This window comes from Acipenser ruthenus, chromosome 5 (assembly GCF_902713425.1).
Source record: "Acipenser ruthenus chromosome 5, fAciRut3.2 maternal haplotype, whole genome shotgun sequence".
NCBI lineage: Eukaryota > Metazoa > Chordata > Actinopteri > Acipenseriformes > Acipenseridae > Acipenser > Acipenser ruthenus.
The window spans coordinates 76,783,524-76,799,928 of record NC_081193.1 but is presented as its reverse complement, the minus strand read 5'-3'; the positions used below and the strand labels follow the sequence as shown (position 1 = coordinate 76,799,928).

General features: G+C 43.6%; 1 protein-coding gene across 1 annotated transcript; it reads right to left on the bottom strand.

Annotated features, from left to right (window-relative positions):
- Positions 1 to 1,272: 1,272 nt before the first annotated feature.
- LOC117402291 (WD repeat-containing protein 43) lies at positions 1,273 to 16,224 on the bottom strand. The gene is made up of 18 exons (XM_034003292.3): positions 15,928 to 16,224; positions 14,281 to 14,415; positions 12,724 to 12,845; positions 11,761 to 11,881; positions 10,905 to 11,029; positions 8,140 to 8,242; positions 7,891 to 7,955; positions 7,276 to 7,447; positions 5,893 to 5,979; positions 5,281 to 5,403; positions 4,884 to 5,033; positions 4,388 to 4,474; positions 4,080 to 4,111; positions 3,860 to 3,923; positions 3,097 to 3,210; positions 2,224 to 2,293; positions 2,043 to 2,107; positions 1,273 to 1,837 (listed from the first exon to the last, which is right to left on the bottom strand). Exons 1-18 carry the CDS (start codon positions 16,132 to 16,134, stop codon positions 1,694 to 1,696), a joined length of 1,986 nt encoding a protein of 661 aa, XP_033859183.2. The 5' UTR covers positions 16,135 to 16,224; the 3' UTR covers positions 1,273 to 1,693.
- Between the last annotated feature and the right edge of the window lie 181 nt (positions 16,225 to 16,405).

The window sequence follows — 16,405 nt, the reverse complement described above, 5'->3', positions numbered from 1 at the left end:
TTGGCATCACTCTGTATTCACTTGCTCACTCTTAACTGCGAAGGCTGACTTTGACTCTGCCACTTAGCTTTGCAGTTCAGCTTCAATAATAACCAGCCTTGATGCTGCTTCTAATGTACCTTGTTTCAGATACCAATAGAGATCGTCATGCACAACAACAGTGCAGCATGGAATTCAAAAGTGTGTGGAAACAATGGGGAACAGTTTGTAAAGGGTTACAATGCTAGGCCAGTGTTGTGGATACAAGTTAATACCAATGCAAGGCACAATGGCCTTGGCTGTGAGAACTTAAGTTAACTAATACTTTAAGCACAACACAAAAAACAAGTACCACAGAACGCAGTTGGAAATTAAATGGAGATATACTTAGCACAGAGGGGACACTTCTTCACAGAGTGGTGAGTATAGAATGGGCTACCTAGTCATGGTGTTGGTGCTGAATCACTGGGACCCTGCAAGACCAAACTTGACAGTTATAGATTTTATTTTTTCAATTAAATCAGCTACTATGATCCAGATAAGCACAGATGGGCCAAAAGGCCTACTCTCATTTGTTAATTTTCTTACACAGTAAAAAAAAAAAAAAAAAATACCCACTTTTTTAATATTTCAGAAGGGAGATTTTAACACCACCTAGTGGACAAACACTGTAATTACACATATAGCACAAAATGCAGCACCGTGAACTGCTAGTTACACAGAATATCAGGGCGACATGCTTAAAATCACTTTCCTGTCCACGACCAGGATCACCCCTCAAACCTCAACCACTCCAAGCCTGACTGCAAAGGTGCGCTGAACTGAAGTTTAAGAATCATGGCTCCCGAGTGACGCTCCGCGTGGAGTGCAGGATGCGCTCTATAGCGTGGACGTCGCCGGTTCGAGTGCAGGCTATTCCACAGCCGACCGTGGAAGGGAGCTCCCAGTGGGTGGCTCATTTCATTTTGATAATTATATTACAACGCTATTAATTACTTTCAGATCTTTTAGAATATGAGAAGTGTACACAGTGCAAAAACAAAAACAGGTTAGCAGAAGTTGTTATAAATTTATAAAGGGATAATGCAGATCTTGGCAAACACAAGAAGTTTGTCATATCTGCACGTGCTCAACCTTAAACAGTGGAACAATCTACCTGGAGCTTTAGCACACTCGAGAAATGGAGATCAGACAAAGCTGGGATTGGTATTGCCTGTCTGCCACAATACAAAGCCTTTTCCCTTTTCAAAATGCATGACTGCATAAATCAAAACAGACACATTCCAGTGGAACTTTGGTTTACAGAATTATTTTGCGTTTAATTCTGCAGTAAGGTTTTTATTTCTTTGCCAGAACAGCACTAAAATCTGCAGTATACAAACATTGCACTGTACAAATGATCAAGGTTTACACAGGGCTGGTTATGTAGAAAATAGATTGAAGTCAGGATGAACAGAGATGATCCTCAGATCCCTTCATTGGGGTTAGGGAGCGCCAGTCTTTAGTCTCTTGAGAACACATGGATCCCCCCTCTCCCCTGGTAAACCAGACAAGCCTCCGCTCCCCATATCAAAACAGTACCCCGCAAAGCCAGTCTTGGGCAGGAGCACCAGCAATGACTTGTGTTGCTTGCTTTTTTTTTGTATAAAATTTAAAAATAAAAACAAAACAAAAAAAAGTTATATATATTTATTTCTTCATTTCTCTCCCTCTCTCATTCCTCCTCGCTCTCGTTGTCTGGTTCCAGGTCTGAATCTCCATTGAGTTTATTTTCCATGTTCATCTCCTCGTCACTGTGCTCCTCTCCTTTGTCTGACCGCTCTGTAACTTCCTTCATCTCCTCTTCCTCTTCCCAGTGCTGCGAGGAAGAAAACACATCCACCTTCACCGTGTGGACAACCTTTCTACCGACCACCATTCAAAACTAACAAAAACCCGACAATTTTTATTTAAGCATACTTTTTGAAAAAAAAAAAAAGACATTACTGGTAATTCACATGTACAGTTGTGTAAAATGTTATCAAGCATCACAGCAAGATCTTCAAATGAAAGGGTCAACTTACATCAGAGTCTTCCTCCTCAGCCAGCATCTCATCTCCTGTTCCCTCCTCTTCCTCTTCCGAAGAATCTGGAGAATTAAAAATGATCATGGCAATCAGAATTTGGCATTGACAAAATGCTTGTCAGGTTTAGTTTATTTTTTTGGTCGGTTCTGGTACAAGAAACGAACCACCCAATCCTCACCTTCCTCATAGACGAGTTTGGCGGTCTGGTCCAAGGCTGCAACACTGTGTGACTTGTCAGTAGCTGCAATCTGCGTGGGGAGAGATGAAGGACTGGAGTGAGGTCAAGAGCAGAAGGTTCAGGAAAGAGAAAACACCAAGACTCTCAAAGGGAATTGAACACCCTGCGGAACAGAATCTCAGCTTCCTCAGAATCAGGCAGCAGGCTCCCAAGATACAGCCTTCATCTGGGGGCAGGATCTTTAAAATTCAGTGTCTGGACTAACTTAAATAGGATTGGGGGGAGGTGAGGAGAGAAAGTACACCACCGTCACCTGCATTCCCTTTTGCAGAATAACTTGGAATGTCATGTAAAATGATAAAGTTTCATTTTAAATGCAGAAGATAAAAGTACTGTGTAAGGAGAAGATTTCGAGAAATGCCAAGAAACAACTGGATAAGCAATTCAAATTTAAAATGCAAGTGCCACACGCATACTCCACTATATCCCTATTGATAAAAGTGTCAAGCACGGATGTACGTGCATGACTATCCCAGACTTTCACCTAAACTCTGCTGGCCCTGTCTGTCAGTCCCAATACTTTGTATTCCTGAGGGTCTGCACGTCCCATACATTCCTTGTTAATGTAGAGCGGTTTTATTGACAAAATAGGATTTGATTTTTAAAATTGTGCAATTCACTAGAAGATTTGCAGAATGAAAGTGAGAAGCAGTTGGTGTGCACATTAACATTGAGCTTGATGTGCCATATGGTTTTTCTGAACACGCTGTACTCCTTATAAAATGCAATAGCATTTTTCTTGACAAGGCCCCTGCAGTCGTTTAAACGTTGCTGTTCAGTTTTAATGTAAAGCTGATGTTAGTGGTCCCTCACCTGTGTGATGAGCAGGTAGAGCTTCCCGTGGAGACGGGACAGCTTGTGAAACATCTTGACTCTGCTCTCGATCATGTGATACAGCACTCCCAGCTGGGACACCAGGCTCGGCAACTGCAATGACAAGCAGTGCCACTCAGTACAGAGACAAACCAGAGCGTGGGCATACAAGCCAGGTGTCCATCTACTAAGACTGAAATACCGTTCCCAGCTAGTTTAAATAAGGGTACAACAGGGATGGAAATAAGGCTCCCACTGCACAGCAGTTTGATCCAATCCTGGTCCTGGTTTTACTGCTACACACCTGAGCTTGTTACCTTTACACTGTGAATAAAATCAAGCTCTTAGTAAAACCTGGAATGGGTAAAGCTGCTATGCAGTTGCTGTATTGTTAGGAGTCTTATTTCCACCCATGTACAATATTAACACATCTCTCACATAAGCATTCATTATTGATGGGATTTGGTTTCCAATTCTTGCTTGGTTTGTTTTTCATTACATCCTTTTTTTTTATTTTATTCTTTTAAGTTTTAGCTTTTCTTTCTTCATTACAGAGAAGCTCACACAGGTGTTGAAGACGAGACTAAATTAAATCAGTTTCACTCTTACATTTAGTCTCTCACACCGATGATTGAAAAGGCCCTTGTGGGGAATGAACTAGATGCACTTTGCAATGGTCTTCAATAGAGAACATACTGCTATGAACCTTGCTGAGCTCAAAGGAGTTAGACTAATACAGAAGAAGGTAAGACGGCAGACTCACCGTTGAGAGATAGGAGGCATGGAAAGTGAAGACAGCCTTCAACCATCGGACCATCAGCACCCCGCTATGAGACGGGAAACAGAGTCAGGGACCGCATCAATACCAGAGGCACAGCCCTCCTAACCTTGGAGTGTTATATATATATATATAGCACAATCTCTTCAATACAACGTTATAAAGGGGGGCACATTAATAACACAAGTACATAAACAAAACTCACCTATAAGGGTGGCCTTGCATTCTCTTTGAGAGCTAAAATGAAAAAAAAAAAATTAAAACCAACATTAATAAAACTCATATCAAGATCACTATTCCAGTGACAGGTACACATTTAACAGAAATCATTTTGAAACAAATGTGTGTATCTGGGGAATGAACTGCAGAGGTTTCTAAAGACGTAGCCGTTTGTATCTGCCAAAACAAGGTCACACGTAGGTCATCACGACCAGGCTGATCCTTAGCTTTCAGGTCCACCTCTTGCACACTACGATATTCAATATGTAGAACTGGAGGAGGTAGAGCTCTTACCTCCTGCACCAATGGCAGCACAGCAGGGATTGGTAACCTGGCAACCGTCTTCTTTATCAACACCTCCTTTTTCGTCTGAAACACTTTCTGTAATGGAGATGCACACTCGGGTTAGGCACAGATCAGTCCAAAAAAAACAACTTTGGATTAATTTACAGATATTGTAGTTTGCTCCCCCTCTGCCCCCCCTCAGGGAATGAGCCCCCTCAAATGATCTATTTAAGAATCGTGTTGTATATTATGCATTGTTTTCCTTTGCATCATGATGGTCATTTATAAAACTGCTATACGAACAAACAAAAGGTTGTTTTTGCCATTCAAGTAGAATATTTGTCCTAGTAGTATTAAGTGTCGTAAATCCTGTTTTACGGTCTCTCTTTAAAATCACTATTTTCATTGGATGTACGGAATACAATGAATACACTTTCACGGTTTGTCCTTCGTCTGTATAAATCCTTTTTTAAAGGCAACTGTACACAAGATAACTGTAACTCACGTTGAGGATGTTGCTGTCACTGCTCTCCAAGCCCTGAACCAGCAGCACTGCAAAGCTGTCTGTCTGGAGAGGGAGACCCCCCTTGTGGACGCCCTTGTGTCCTTCTACTGGGGATAAATCAATCACACCCAGGCGCTCCTCGATGGACATCTGCAGAGAGAGGGTCAGAAGGGGTTAGAACAGGTGGCAAAGAGAAAGTGACTAGAGGTGAAACATTTCCTTACATCAGTGGTTAGCAACCTTATTTAACATAGAGCTCAAATAATGTTTTACCACCTTAACACACCACTCAGTTTATAGAAGTCGAATTCTAGGATTTTGGTAATAAATGTGCTGTTTTAGATAATAAGGACTGCTTGTTTAATTCTCAATGTAGTTGTTCTGCCGGAGTACTTACTTCTTTGGTGTCGGAACCAGGTTTCCTCTTTGTTTCCAGGGGGGTAGATTTATTGGGTGCACTGTGCCCAGGAAGCCCTGGTACCAGGAGCTTGGCATCAGCTTTGACTGTAGGAGTCTTCACCTGCATGGGTGAAGGGGGAGCGTGGGTAAAGGAAGCTGCTTTCAGAGCCTGTTCTGCTACTTTTTTTTTTTTTTTACACACTCGGCCTTTCCTTGGAGGGAACTAGTCTATCTTGTGATACAAAGTGTATTACAAAAAAGTAACCACACTGCTAAACAAATCCCTTACACTTGCATGTTTGCAGTGCAATAGTCAGAAAACTAAAAGGACATTGTAAATACAACTCATATAAATGTTCTTCCCTATCATTTGTCTATATTGATAGAGGCAATTAGGAGCTTATAAGTAAAGTTTGAAAAGTGCGTTTTAAACTCTGCAATTGACTACAACCATACAAAAGCCAATGTTGTATGATTTATATGGTCTGGTAAAGAGACCAAATTTGCTAAGGCAACAGACTTTTGACATTGGGGTGTTCTGAAATATTTACCACAAGTTCATTCGATAGTTTAAATTTTGCTGAAGGATTCAATGGGGGAGCTGCATTACCTTGGTGACAGTGGTCTCTGTGCGGAGTGTCAGCGAGGCCTGGATATCCCTCACCAGACACACGTGAGTCTCTCCAGCATTCAGAGTCTGAAAAAGAACACACACCATCACAGACCCGCCACACGCTCTTCAGCACGAAGCAGGGTGTCCCAACACCAGCAACGAAATGATCCAGTTGAGGGACAATTACGGGTTACAATGGGTCTAATCGAGCACATATTAAAACCTGGAATGGATGAAACTGCTGTGCAATAGTCTTATTTGCATCCCTGAGAAAGCAGTGCTTGTGAACATTAGGGGATGAAAGGTTAAAGCTAGGGACAATGACACAGGCACTTTGGGCTACACATAATGCACCTCAATAATCTTGAGCTAAACTTCCACCCCTCCCTCACATTCGATCAATAGTCCTCTGCTGAACAGACACTGGACAAAGAACCATATGTTCCCAGGAGAGATTAACTTCAGGTTTAAGAGAGTGAAACACTGTCCCACGCTGCATTTTATTATTTTTTTAATTTGGAATCGCCAATTATTTCTCATTTTCTCTCTGATTTGGAAATCCAAATTATTTTTATTTCAACCCGGCTCACCGCTACCACCCCCCGCACTGACTTGGGAGAGACGAAGACGAGGACAAACGCATCCCCCGAAACGTGCTTTCAGCCAGCCGCTTCTTTTCATTCTGCAGACCTGCCATGCAGCCACCTCAGAGCTACAGTGTCGGAGGACCACACAGCTCCGGGAAACTTACAGGAAAGCCCGCAGGCGCCAGTCTACAGGGGTCGCTGGTGCGCGGTGAGCCGAGGACACCCTGGCCGACCTAGTTCCTCCCCACCGGGCGGCGCTCAGCCAATTGTGCACCGCCCCCTGGGAACCGGCGACCTCCAGGCTATAGGGCGCATCCTGCACTCCACGTGGAATGTCTTTACCGGATGCGCCACTCGGGAACCCCCTTTTTTTTTTTTTAAAACCACATTAACTTCTCTAGCAGTAGTAGTGGCACATATCTACTAGATGAGAGTATAGGCAAAAAGCAGCCATTTGTTTTTTACTGTTCCTTTATCTTTTTATGATCTTTGCAATTACTCAAATATTGCTTGCCACAGACATATAACGAAGGCTAGATCAGCCCAAGTAATGTTATTAGTACAATGGCAGGCCACTGGAACTGAAGAGTAGCTCCTGAACTCAGATTAAAAGCACCGTAACAAAAAAAAGCACATTTGAATAGTTATACATAAGAACCCCTCAGAATAAGTCAACTTCATAAAAAGGTTAAAAACAAACAGTAATACATTTATTTAAAAAACAAAGAACTAAGAAAATGTAATTCAAAACTACTGTACACAAAAGCTACAGTTTAGCACTGCGAGTACTCACGGTGCGTTCAATGACAGGCTGCAGGCCACTCCCGTAGGCCAGGAGCAGGGCCTGTTTGTCAATAGTCAGGGCGGCAGCCATGATAGGGACCGGCCAAGGAACACTGTCACCAACTGAACCAGGAGAGGCAACCTGGACTGAACACGAGGGGGAGAGGGGCTTCTTACAGTGACTGAGGAGAGAGAGAGAGAGAGACACACACAGAGTCAGAGAGAGGAGATTCTTACAGTGGCTGAGAAGAGAAGTCAGAGGGGAGAGAGACGCACACAGTCACAGACAGGCTTCATACAGTGACCGAGGAGAGTGGAGAGAGACGCACAGTGAGAGGGAGAGAGGCTTACTGTGATAGAGGAGATACAGCGCGAGACAGTCAGAGGGAGAACCTGCAGTGAGCAGGAGGGACAGTGACTAGGGGAGACAGTGAGAGAGGAGAGGTGGAGACAAGAGTGGGAAAACAGGACGCAAGGAGAGAGGAAGAGGAGAGCACAATACTTAGTGTAAAAAAGACGTTGCATCTCCACTGTGTAATCAAACCTTTTTATTTTGTTTTAACAAACTGAGCTTTAGAAACAAGGTGTCAAGTCTGAAATTCAAACGAGAACACACAGTACTCACCCATTGAGGACGTGCTCAAAGAGGTGCATCTGGTTGTCCTTGCAAACGACCGCAAGCTTCACTGCCTGAGAGAGAGAGAGAGAGAGGAGCAGTTAGCAAGAGCTCTCACCCCGCTTTAGGTACAGGATTATTACAAGAACACAAATGCACAAAGCAGTGGCCCACGCTTCCAGACCCAGCAGTATTTAAAGGGACCCCACTGGTAGAGCGATAGCCCTGGGTCTCAAGCCCTTCAACATCCTGCCTCACCTCGTCTTTGCTCTGGGACATGGCCAGGTCCACATAGATGGGTTCGTCTGTCAGGGTGAAGGACAGCACGGCATTCTTATCCTTCCCATCCGACCGCACCTGCCTACAGAGTGACAAAGACAGAGACGGTGAGCCAGGCAGCGAGACACTGTCTGCACAAGAGAACACCACACTGCAGAGAGTGAGACGTATTAAAAAAGCCTTTACCACTACAGTGAGTTTGCATCCTATTTTTGTAAAATGAAAGTCAAACTGCTAGTTTAGCTACAAGAATCTTTGCAAGATAACAGTTCTGTTAGAAAAAAAAAAAAAGTTTGAGGTTTTCTGAGTTACGCGGTTGTCCGTTTATGACTTTTCCTAAATACATGGATAAATGGCGGCATTTGAAAGGCAGGATCACGAAAATAAGTAAGTTATAATCCTGCCCACCTTGAACCGTCAGCGTAGTCATTTTGCAATTCAGCGCCTTTTACAATACATGTTTTTATTTAGAATATAACCTACGATATTCTATTTTATTTTTATATACAAGCCTGTTGTTATCTCTACTGGACCTGGCAGCCATCAATTCTTTCGTTTTGTGCAAGGAATGCACCAGGGAAAATATCAGTAGGAGACATTTCGTCTTGAAGCTAGCCACAGCGCTTCAGCAGAAACACTTCGATCAGAAAACTGCAGAGCAGCAGGCTGCAGCAGCTTGACCTGGATTCTGTCCTACACCAAGTGATACACACGAAAGAGAAAACATGTTACTTTCGTTTTAAATTAAAAACTACTTTAGTTTTTTACAGTTTTGTATGTAGATACCTGTTTACACACTAGTTTCTTTTGAAATGTTTTTCATTTTTTGAAGTAGTGTTTTATATGTGGTAAGTTTGAAAATAAACCCTTTTATGTTTAACTGTTCATTTAAATATGCCGTTTCGGCTGTGCAGATGTTTGATATGATGTGCTTGAATAAAAGTTCTGATTGTTTATTTCATTTTAATATTGATGTTGTTTAAAATGTAATCGTCATAATGACAAGAGCAGGAGACACAAAATGATCTCCACGTGCCCTTTTCATTCCTTTGTATTAACCACTTCAACTCTGGATGTAAAAATGAAACCCCTTCCCAGGTACCAGATTTTGAAAATAATAATAATAATAATAAAAAATAATAATAATAATAATAAATGTTTTCAAACCTGTAAATTGCTATAAAACGTTAACATATGATGAATAAAACACAAATAAATGACCTAAACTCTGTTTTTCATTAACCCTTTATGCTGCTGTGTACTACATACCCATATTCAATATAAAGATACAAACTTTTTTTTTTTAACAATGAAAACAAAAACGCTGCTAATATCGATAACAATAATAATCAGTTATCAAATAAAAATCAAACAATATCAAAACGTGTGCCAGTATCGACTTGCTCTGAGCCATTTATTGAAATGTTCAATACAACAAAACCGGGATTGCCTTCGCAACCACTGCACATTTTTCTTGTGTCTTTTCTTTTGTTTTCACTTTCGTAGCACACCCTGCACCTTTGTTGCAGTCTCTGCTTCCCTTGTGTTGGAGGGATAGTCACAAATGCGTGTACACAGCTACTTTGCGCAGGCATTGTGATGGATCTGGCTGACGTATTGCCTGTACCCAGTGCTGTGTTTTGATAGTATTTCGTCACAGCACTGCCATTTCAAACCAAACAGCTTCCTGTTTGCAGCTGGCTTACCTGTAAAGTAGCTGCATGCTCTTCTGTTTGTACAGTTTGTATTGTTCTTGGCTCCACATCCTCTTCATCATAATCGCTGAGTGATAAGTTAGCATCACTATCGCTGGTATCGAAATCCTACGAACCAACTTCACTCCCTTTGCTCATTATAGAAAGACCATGTACGTTGCCATGTTTAGCTTTCGCTAAAAACTATATAAAACTATAACTAAACAAGTAAAACTACTTATAAAACAAAAAATAATAATTTAAAAACACTATATATTTACTTGTAAAAGCTGAATGGCTTCCTGCAATATATCTCAGCCTTCTGAACACCCACAGCTACAGACTGGAATTGCTACATGACACGCAATTGGATAAAAATGTCACCTGACCCTCCCCCCAACTTTCATTGCACATTCCACAGTACTAGCACTGCTTTTGAGAATGAAATCTGAAACGCTAGACTGAGAAACCGATCACAGAATAGAATGGGAAACCTGACGTATGCAGGTACGGCATGGTACTGTAAGTGGGTTTTCATTTGACGTACGTGCTTACGTCACGGTGTTGAAGTGGTTAAGGAAGAAAACAAACTGGGTGTGGATGTTATGGTTCTTGTGCCTTCTTTTATTTGTTCATCTCACTTGGAAGTTGTTTGTCTGAAGCAGTTTATTTGTGCTTTTTATTGTTGTTGCAGCGGTCTGTAAACAATAAAATCCCTCCTGATTTTTTAAATGCGTCTGTGTTTGTGCTGTCATTGAAATCAAACACGTCCAGTGACAGACACGAAACAAAGGGTTAACACAAAACACACTGGAAATGACATGGAAGTAAACTGCCAATAGCTCAACCCCCACCAGACACTGCAGCTAAACTATTATAAGATATAGCTCATGGACTATACAAGCATTATCACCAGGGGCGGAGTTACAGCTCCTGCTCTCTTCTTAAAAGGGACAGTGTCACTTTAAAAGTGACCATTACAAGTGCATACAAAAACCTCCGCTGTACCAGGCTGGTCCCCTACAGACACGTAAATGGGCTGGTCCTTACCAGACACTAAGCATACGGTCATGTGCTGCTCCAGACAGGAAGTACAGTCCCTCCATACCGCGGGTCGGGGGTCTAGTGTTGGCGAAGCAGAGCATGGACACTGCGGTGGCGTGACCCGTGAACCGCTGAGAGAGGGAGAGAGAAAGAGAGGGGGAGGCACATCTGATTAAAAAACCCAACAATCACTTCAAGCCTTTCAAAAGAGACAGCACTGCTCACTACTCTCCTGGGGGCGGCGCTGCAGCTTGCTGAAGCAATTTCGCAAAATGGTCTACTTGATTTCTTTTGTTTTATTTTGGGTTGTGTCTACGTTTAACAGGTGCACCACTGACAAAGCTCCTCTGCCTCCCAGTAGCATGTATTCAGAAAGCACATCCTAGCATCATACTCCATTGGCAGTCTGGTCTCAAGTAGTCTTCCCCTGTATCAGAAATACCAGTTTCCAGAACTTCTGTGCATTGACACATTGCACATTCAAGGTCATCACTGTTAATGGTTTAAACAAAAGTCAATCTCAACATCTTTTGATGAAGCACATGGCCCGAGGACGACAGTTTTCAGTCCACTAATTTTCACAAAATGACTCTCACAATATAACAAATGACAGTTCCAGTGACTTGTTTATTATAACAGTGTTCCCTCTATTTCACAATCTGAATTACACATCAAATACTACTACTTCTACTACAAAAAAACACATACAACAGTAAAATACTGGATGTGTATAACGTATAATCAACCCGCCCCAACCCTGAATTATTGAATTGTGACATATCGGAGGTGGTGAACAGATGTGCTGCTTTGCGACATGCTGGACAGGTAGGTAGGGATGTCAGTGGGGTGGGGGGGTACTCACTCGGTACACCTCCTTGGTCTCCAGGTCCCACATCTTGATGGTCTGCCCAGCAGAGAGCAGCATTTTCCCGTCAGGACTGAGGCACAGGCAGCTCACCGCACACTTGTCTGCCTTCCACTTACTGCAGTGCAGAAAGGACACAGGGCACAGCAGTCAGGACACTCCAGAGTCAATGCACCCTCTCTTTCATCTGTTAGTTTGCAAGTGAATGAACTACAAAGACTTGGGGACTGCACCCAACAGCAGTGCAGATCATGGCCTTTTGTTGTTTAGGTTGGAGAAGTTACTTTTAAAATGTAATCTGTTACAGTAACGTATTACTAGCAATGGTAACCCGTTACAGTTACTTACTTCTCAGACACAGTTTACATTTTACAAAGATGGGTTTTTTGATTTAGTCAGGCTGCAGCTCAAAAAATCAAAGATCCAGCTATCGAACCCACTCCTCAGACGCCATTTTGTAGCAAGATTTCCATTAGCTGTATTATTATTATTATTATTATTTTTTAAAGTAACTATGTTATTTTTTCACATAAAAATGAATGTGTTACCACATTGTTACCTGTCTGAAATAGGAACCATTGCAGTTACAAGTTACTTAAATGAAAGACAGCAGTAATGCATTACACCTCAAAACTGCCCACTACCTACCAGCTGCTGGGACACAGCTAGATTATTTAGAGCATTTTACAGCACTGTGGATTTAACCTTCACTGATTTACCCATCAGTGGTTATCACAAAACATTACAAGGTACAGTCAAGATTGGATTCTGGTACTGCAAAATGCTTAAAAAAAAAAAAAAAAAAAAAAGAATGATCATAAAGAGCTTGGGACATTTCTTAATGTAGCCCCCTTGGTGGCGGTCTATTTCTAAACAGTCTTATTGCTGTTTTAACACAAGCCTCTCTTAGCCACACTGATCTTTCCCGACTCCCTCACTTGCTCTGGTTAAAAGACTCACCATTTCACTTTGCCAGTCTGTAGGTCCCATTCCACTATGTGGGAGTCATCAGAGCAGCTGTACAGACTGTTGTTCTCTGGATGCCACCGGACACAGTTCACTTTACTGTCGTGACCACCATCCTCGAGAACAGAAAAAAGAAACGTTAACAGTGCCTGCAAGCAACTAGTGACACTTTCACAATGTGCATAAGACTCGATGGAACTGTTCCATCTGCAAAAAACTAATTACAATACCCCACCACCATTACAGGGTTCTGTGCTTTTTGTGTAACTGCCCCTTACTGGTGGACCACCAGTCAGAGTGCCAGGACAAGGCCTACTCCCTAATCCCCTCTTGTCCCATTCCATGCCCTCCCCTCGCAGTGTCAGGACAGTATCTCCTACTCCCTCCCCCTCGCAGTGTCTGCACAGTGCCTCCTACACCCTCCCCCTCGCAGTGTCTGCACAGTGCCTCCTACTCCCTCCCCCTCGCAGTGTCCGCACAGTGCCTCCTACTCCCTCCCCCTCGCAGTGCCTGCACAGTGCCTCCTACTCCCTCCCCCTCGCAGTGTCAGGACAGTGCCTCCTACTCCCTCCTCCTCGCAGTGTCTGCACAGTGCCTCCTACTCCCTCCTCCTCGCAGTGTCTGCACAGTGCCTCCTACTCCCTCCCCCTCGCAGTGTCTGCACAGTGCCTCCTACTCCTTCCTCCTCGCAGTGTCTGCACAGTGCCTCCTACTCCCTCCTCCTCGCAGTGTCAGCACAGTGCCTCCTACTCTCCTGCCCACTCTCTGCCAGGACAGTGCCTCCTACTCCCTCCTCCTTGCAGTGTCAGGACAGTGTCTCCTACTCTCCTGCCCACTCTCTGCCAGGACAGTGCCTCCTACTCCCTCCTCCTCGCAGTGTCAGGACAGTGTCTCCTACTCTCCTGCCCACTCTCTGCCAGGACAGTGCCTCCTATTCCCTCCCCCTCGCAGTGTCTGCACAGTGCCTCCTACTCCCTCCTCCTCGCAATGTCAGGACAGTATCTCCTACTCCCTCCCCCTCGCAGTGTCTGCACAGTGCCTCCTACTCCCTCCCCTCGCAGTGTCCGCACAGTGCCTCCTACTGCCTCCTCCTCGCAGTGTCAGGACAGTGTCTCCTACTCGCCTGCCCACTCTCTGCCAGGACAGTGCCTCCTACTCCCTCCCCCTCGCAGTGTCAGGACAGTGCCTCCTACTCCCTCCTCCTCGCAGTGTCAGGACAGTGTCTCCTACTCTCCTGCCCACTCTCTGCCAGGACAGTGCCTCCTACTCCCTCCTCCTCGCAGTGTCAGGACAGTGTCTCCTACTCTCCTGCCCACGCTCTGCCAGGACAGTGCCTCCTATTCCCTCCCCCTCGCAGTGTCTGCACAGTGCCTCCTACTCCCTCCCCCTTGCAGTGTCAGGACAGTGCCTCCTACTCTCCTGCCCACTCCCTGCCAGGACAGTGCCCTGATCGCTTACTAGTTTTGTGTAACTGTCCCTTCACCGTGCAGTACTCCCTCTCAGTGCCCTCTCCTCCTCGCTCCCTGCCACAACAGTGCCTTGATCTCTTACCAGCTTGCTGTGTAGCTGTCCCTTCACTGTGCTGTACAGGAGGACGGTGCCCGCCGCAGTGCCCAGTGCCAGCAGGTCCAGCTGGCCGCCGTGCTGAGCCACTTCCGATTTCCTCTTCTTCCTCTGAGGGCCATCCTGAGAGAGCCGAGGGAGGAAAAGGGTTAACGAATCTTCAGACGATTCAGGATGGGAAAAAATGACAGGGAGGAAGCTGCTCTAAAGAATGGCATGGATTGGTTCATGCTGCTAGTGCTTATCAGGAGTTTATTACTATTAAGAGATAAAGTAATAAATAAAACACCCAGAAAATGTATTTTCTTTAGAAAATCAAGCCCTCTGTCCGTGGACTATGGAGACTGCTTTTGTGTAGTAACTATATTTCCTTCAAAAAGGCTTTAAGAAGTTTACACTGAAGGAGTTGCATAAACTTGTGCTATTTAATTGAAATTTAAGTGTATGAAAGCGTTAAGCGATTACCTATTTTGAGCTGTATGCGCCTAGCAGGTCTCATGCAGGTAGTGCAATAGGAAAACAAAGACCTACCAGAAACGTGTAATGATTGTTACACCAATAAGTCATAGTATCAGACTAGAGTGACATGCTGAAGTGTACAAGACTGATCATCCAAATGTCGTGGCCATGCTAGTTAAGACACTATCTAATACATATTTGCTCTACTAAAAGGGGATAATTCTGCTATTGAACCCTGTGCCATGCTATACATTTTTACGTATAGGGGGAAAACTCGTACTGGCTACAAAAAAATAATAATAAAAAAAAATAAAATAATAATAATAATAATAATAATAATAATAATGTAACGCTAGGTGCAACAAAAACTGCACCGTCTTACTGACTAGCTACACTGGGTAAACAAGCCATAGACTTGTACACAGTTGGAAGAATGTTTTACTAAAACAAAAGTAGTAGTTACTGTATGTACACGTTTGATAATATCCAACATATACACAACCTATTAAGTTTACACATGCATGCATACATGCATACATGCATACATACATACATACATACATACATACATACATGGGTTGGGCGGGGGGTGAAGCTGGTTCCAGCTTGCACTCACAACTTTAACCACTAGACACTTGTTAAAGAAACCACATTTATAACAATTCTGCTCCAGTTAAAAAAAAAATATATATATATACATTTCAAGATTTGTTTTCTTTCCAACACTGATGCGCACATGTTGTTGACATCGTATTATATATTAATCACAATAGATTAGAATAAACCACTACGGAGTTTTATTTTCACATGTATGTTCAGAAATTCAAGATCGACGTAGTTTAAAGGGAGGTTTTTATTTGCGGTGTGTGTTTTATCGTGATTTAGACCACAAGTGCTGTTTCCATCAAAAAGCATGGGGAGGTGCCATCATCTCACTGGGCTGCTACTACTAGTACCATGTGGGTTCCACGCAGCGTGTGGAACTATTAACGCATTACGCCAAATTCTGTACAAAAAAAACTGAAACGTCCGAGCGTTTGCATTATAAATAGTTAACCAAGCAATCATGTGACCCGATCGCACGATGACAGGCTCTTTAATTCAATGAATAGAACAATTTTAAACAGAATTGAAGACTAGGCCCAAGTCGGGAACATCATCATCGCAGTACGTTACCTTGAATGTCCTGCATGGTCCCCAAGCTAAACAGGTACAAGTGGCGCTCAAGTGGGCCGAAGGCACGTATTCCTGGTACAGAGTGTTACTTTGGGTGTCCCAGACCCGGAGACTGCCGTCCTGCGTGGACAGGGCAAGATACTGGTGCGATTTAGGAGAAAAAGCACAGGGAGAAACAAACACAGAACTTCCTCCGTCAGTCGCCATTGCTCTGGCGCTGCGTCTGCATGGGAAAGAGCGACGTGGGGAGAAGGAGACACGTGTTCTCCACCACGGAGCAGGCGCGTTGGCACGCGTGAAGGACTGTCCTGTGATTGGCTACAGTCAGAGGCGGGAGGCGGGGTTATAATAATAAAGGTGGGGTTTGATGCATCAGGGGGCGTGGTTATGATTGGGTGTTATAGTTGAGGTGCATTGGCAAACTTAAAAAAAAAAAAAATAATAATTTACCCAAAGTTATTACTGTAAATATTGATCC

Bases quoted from the DNA above. Each gene is read 5' to 3' on its own strand.
- LOC117402291 (XM_034003292.3), bottom strand. From the start codon at position 16,134: ATGGCGACTGACGGAGGAAGTTCTGTGTTTGTTTCTCCCTGTGCTTTT. The intron at 5,404-5,892 runs GTAATGCAGCTC...TCACCCATGCAG, and splicing joins CAGAGACCACTGTCACCAAG to GTGAAGACTCCTACAGTCAA. The intron at 2,108-2,223 runs GTGAGGATTGGG...TTAATTCTCCAG, and splicing joins CAAACTCGTCTATGAGGAAG to ATTCTTCGGAAGAGGAAGAG.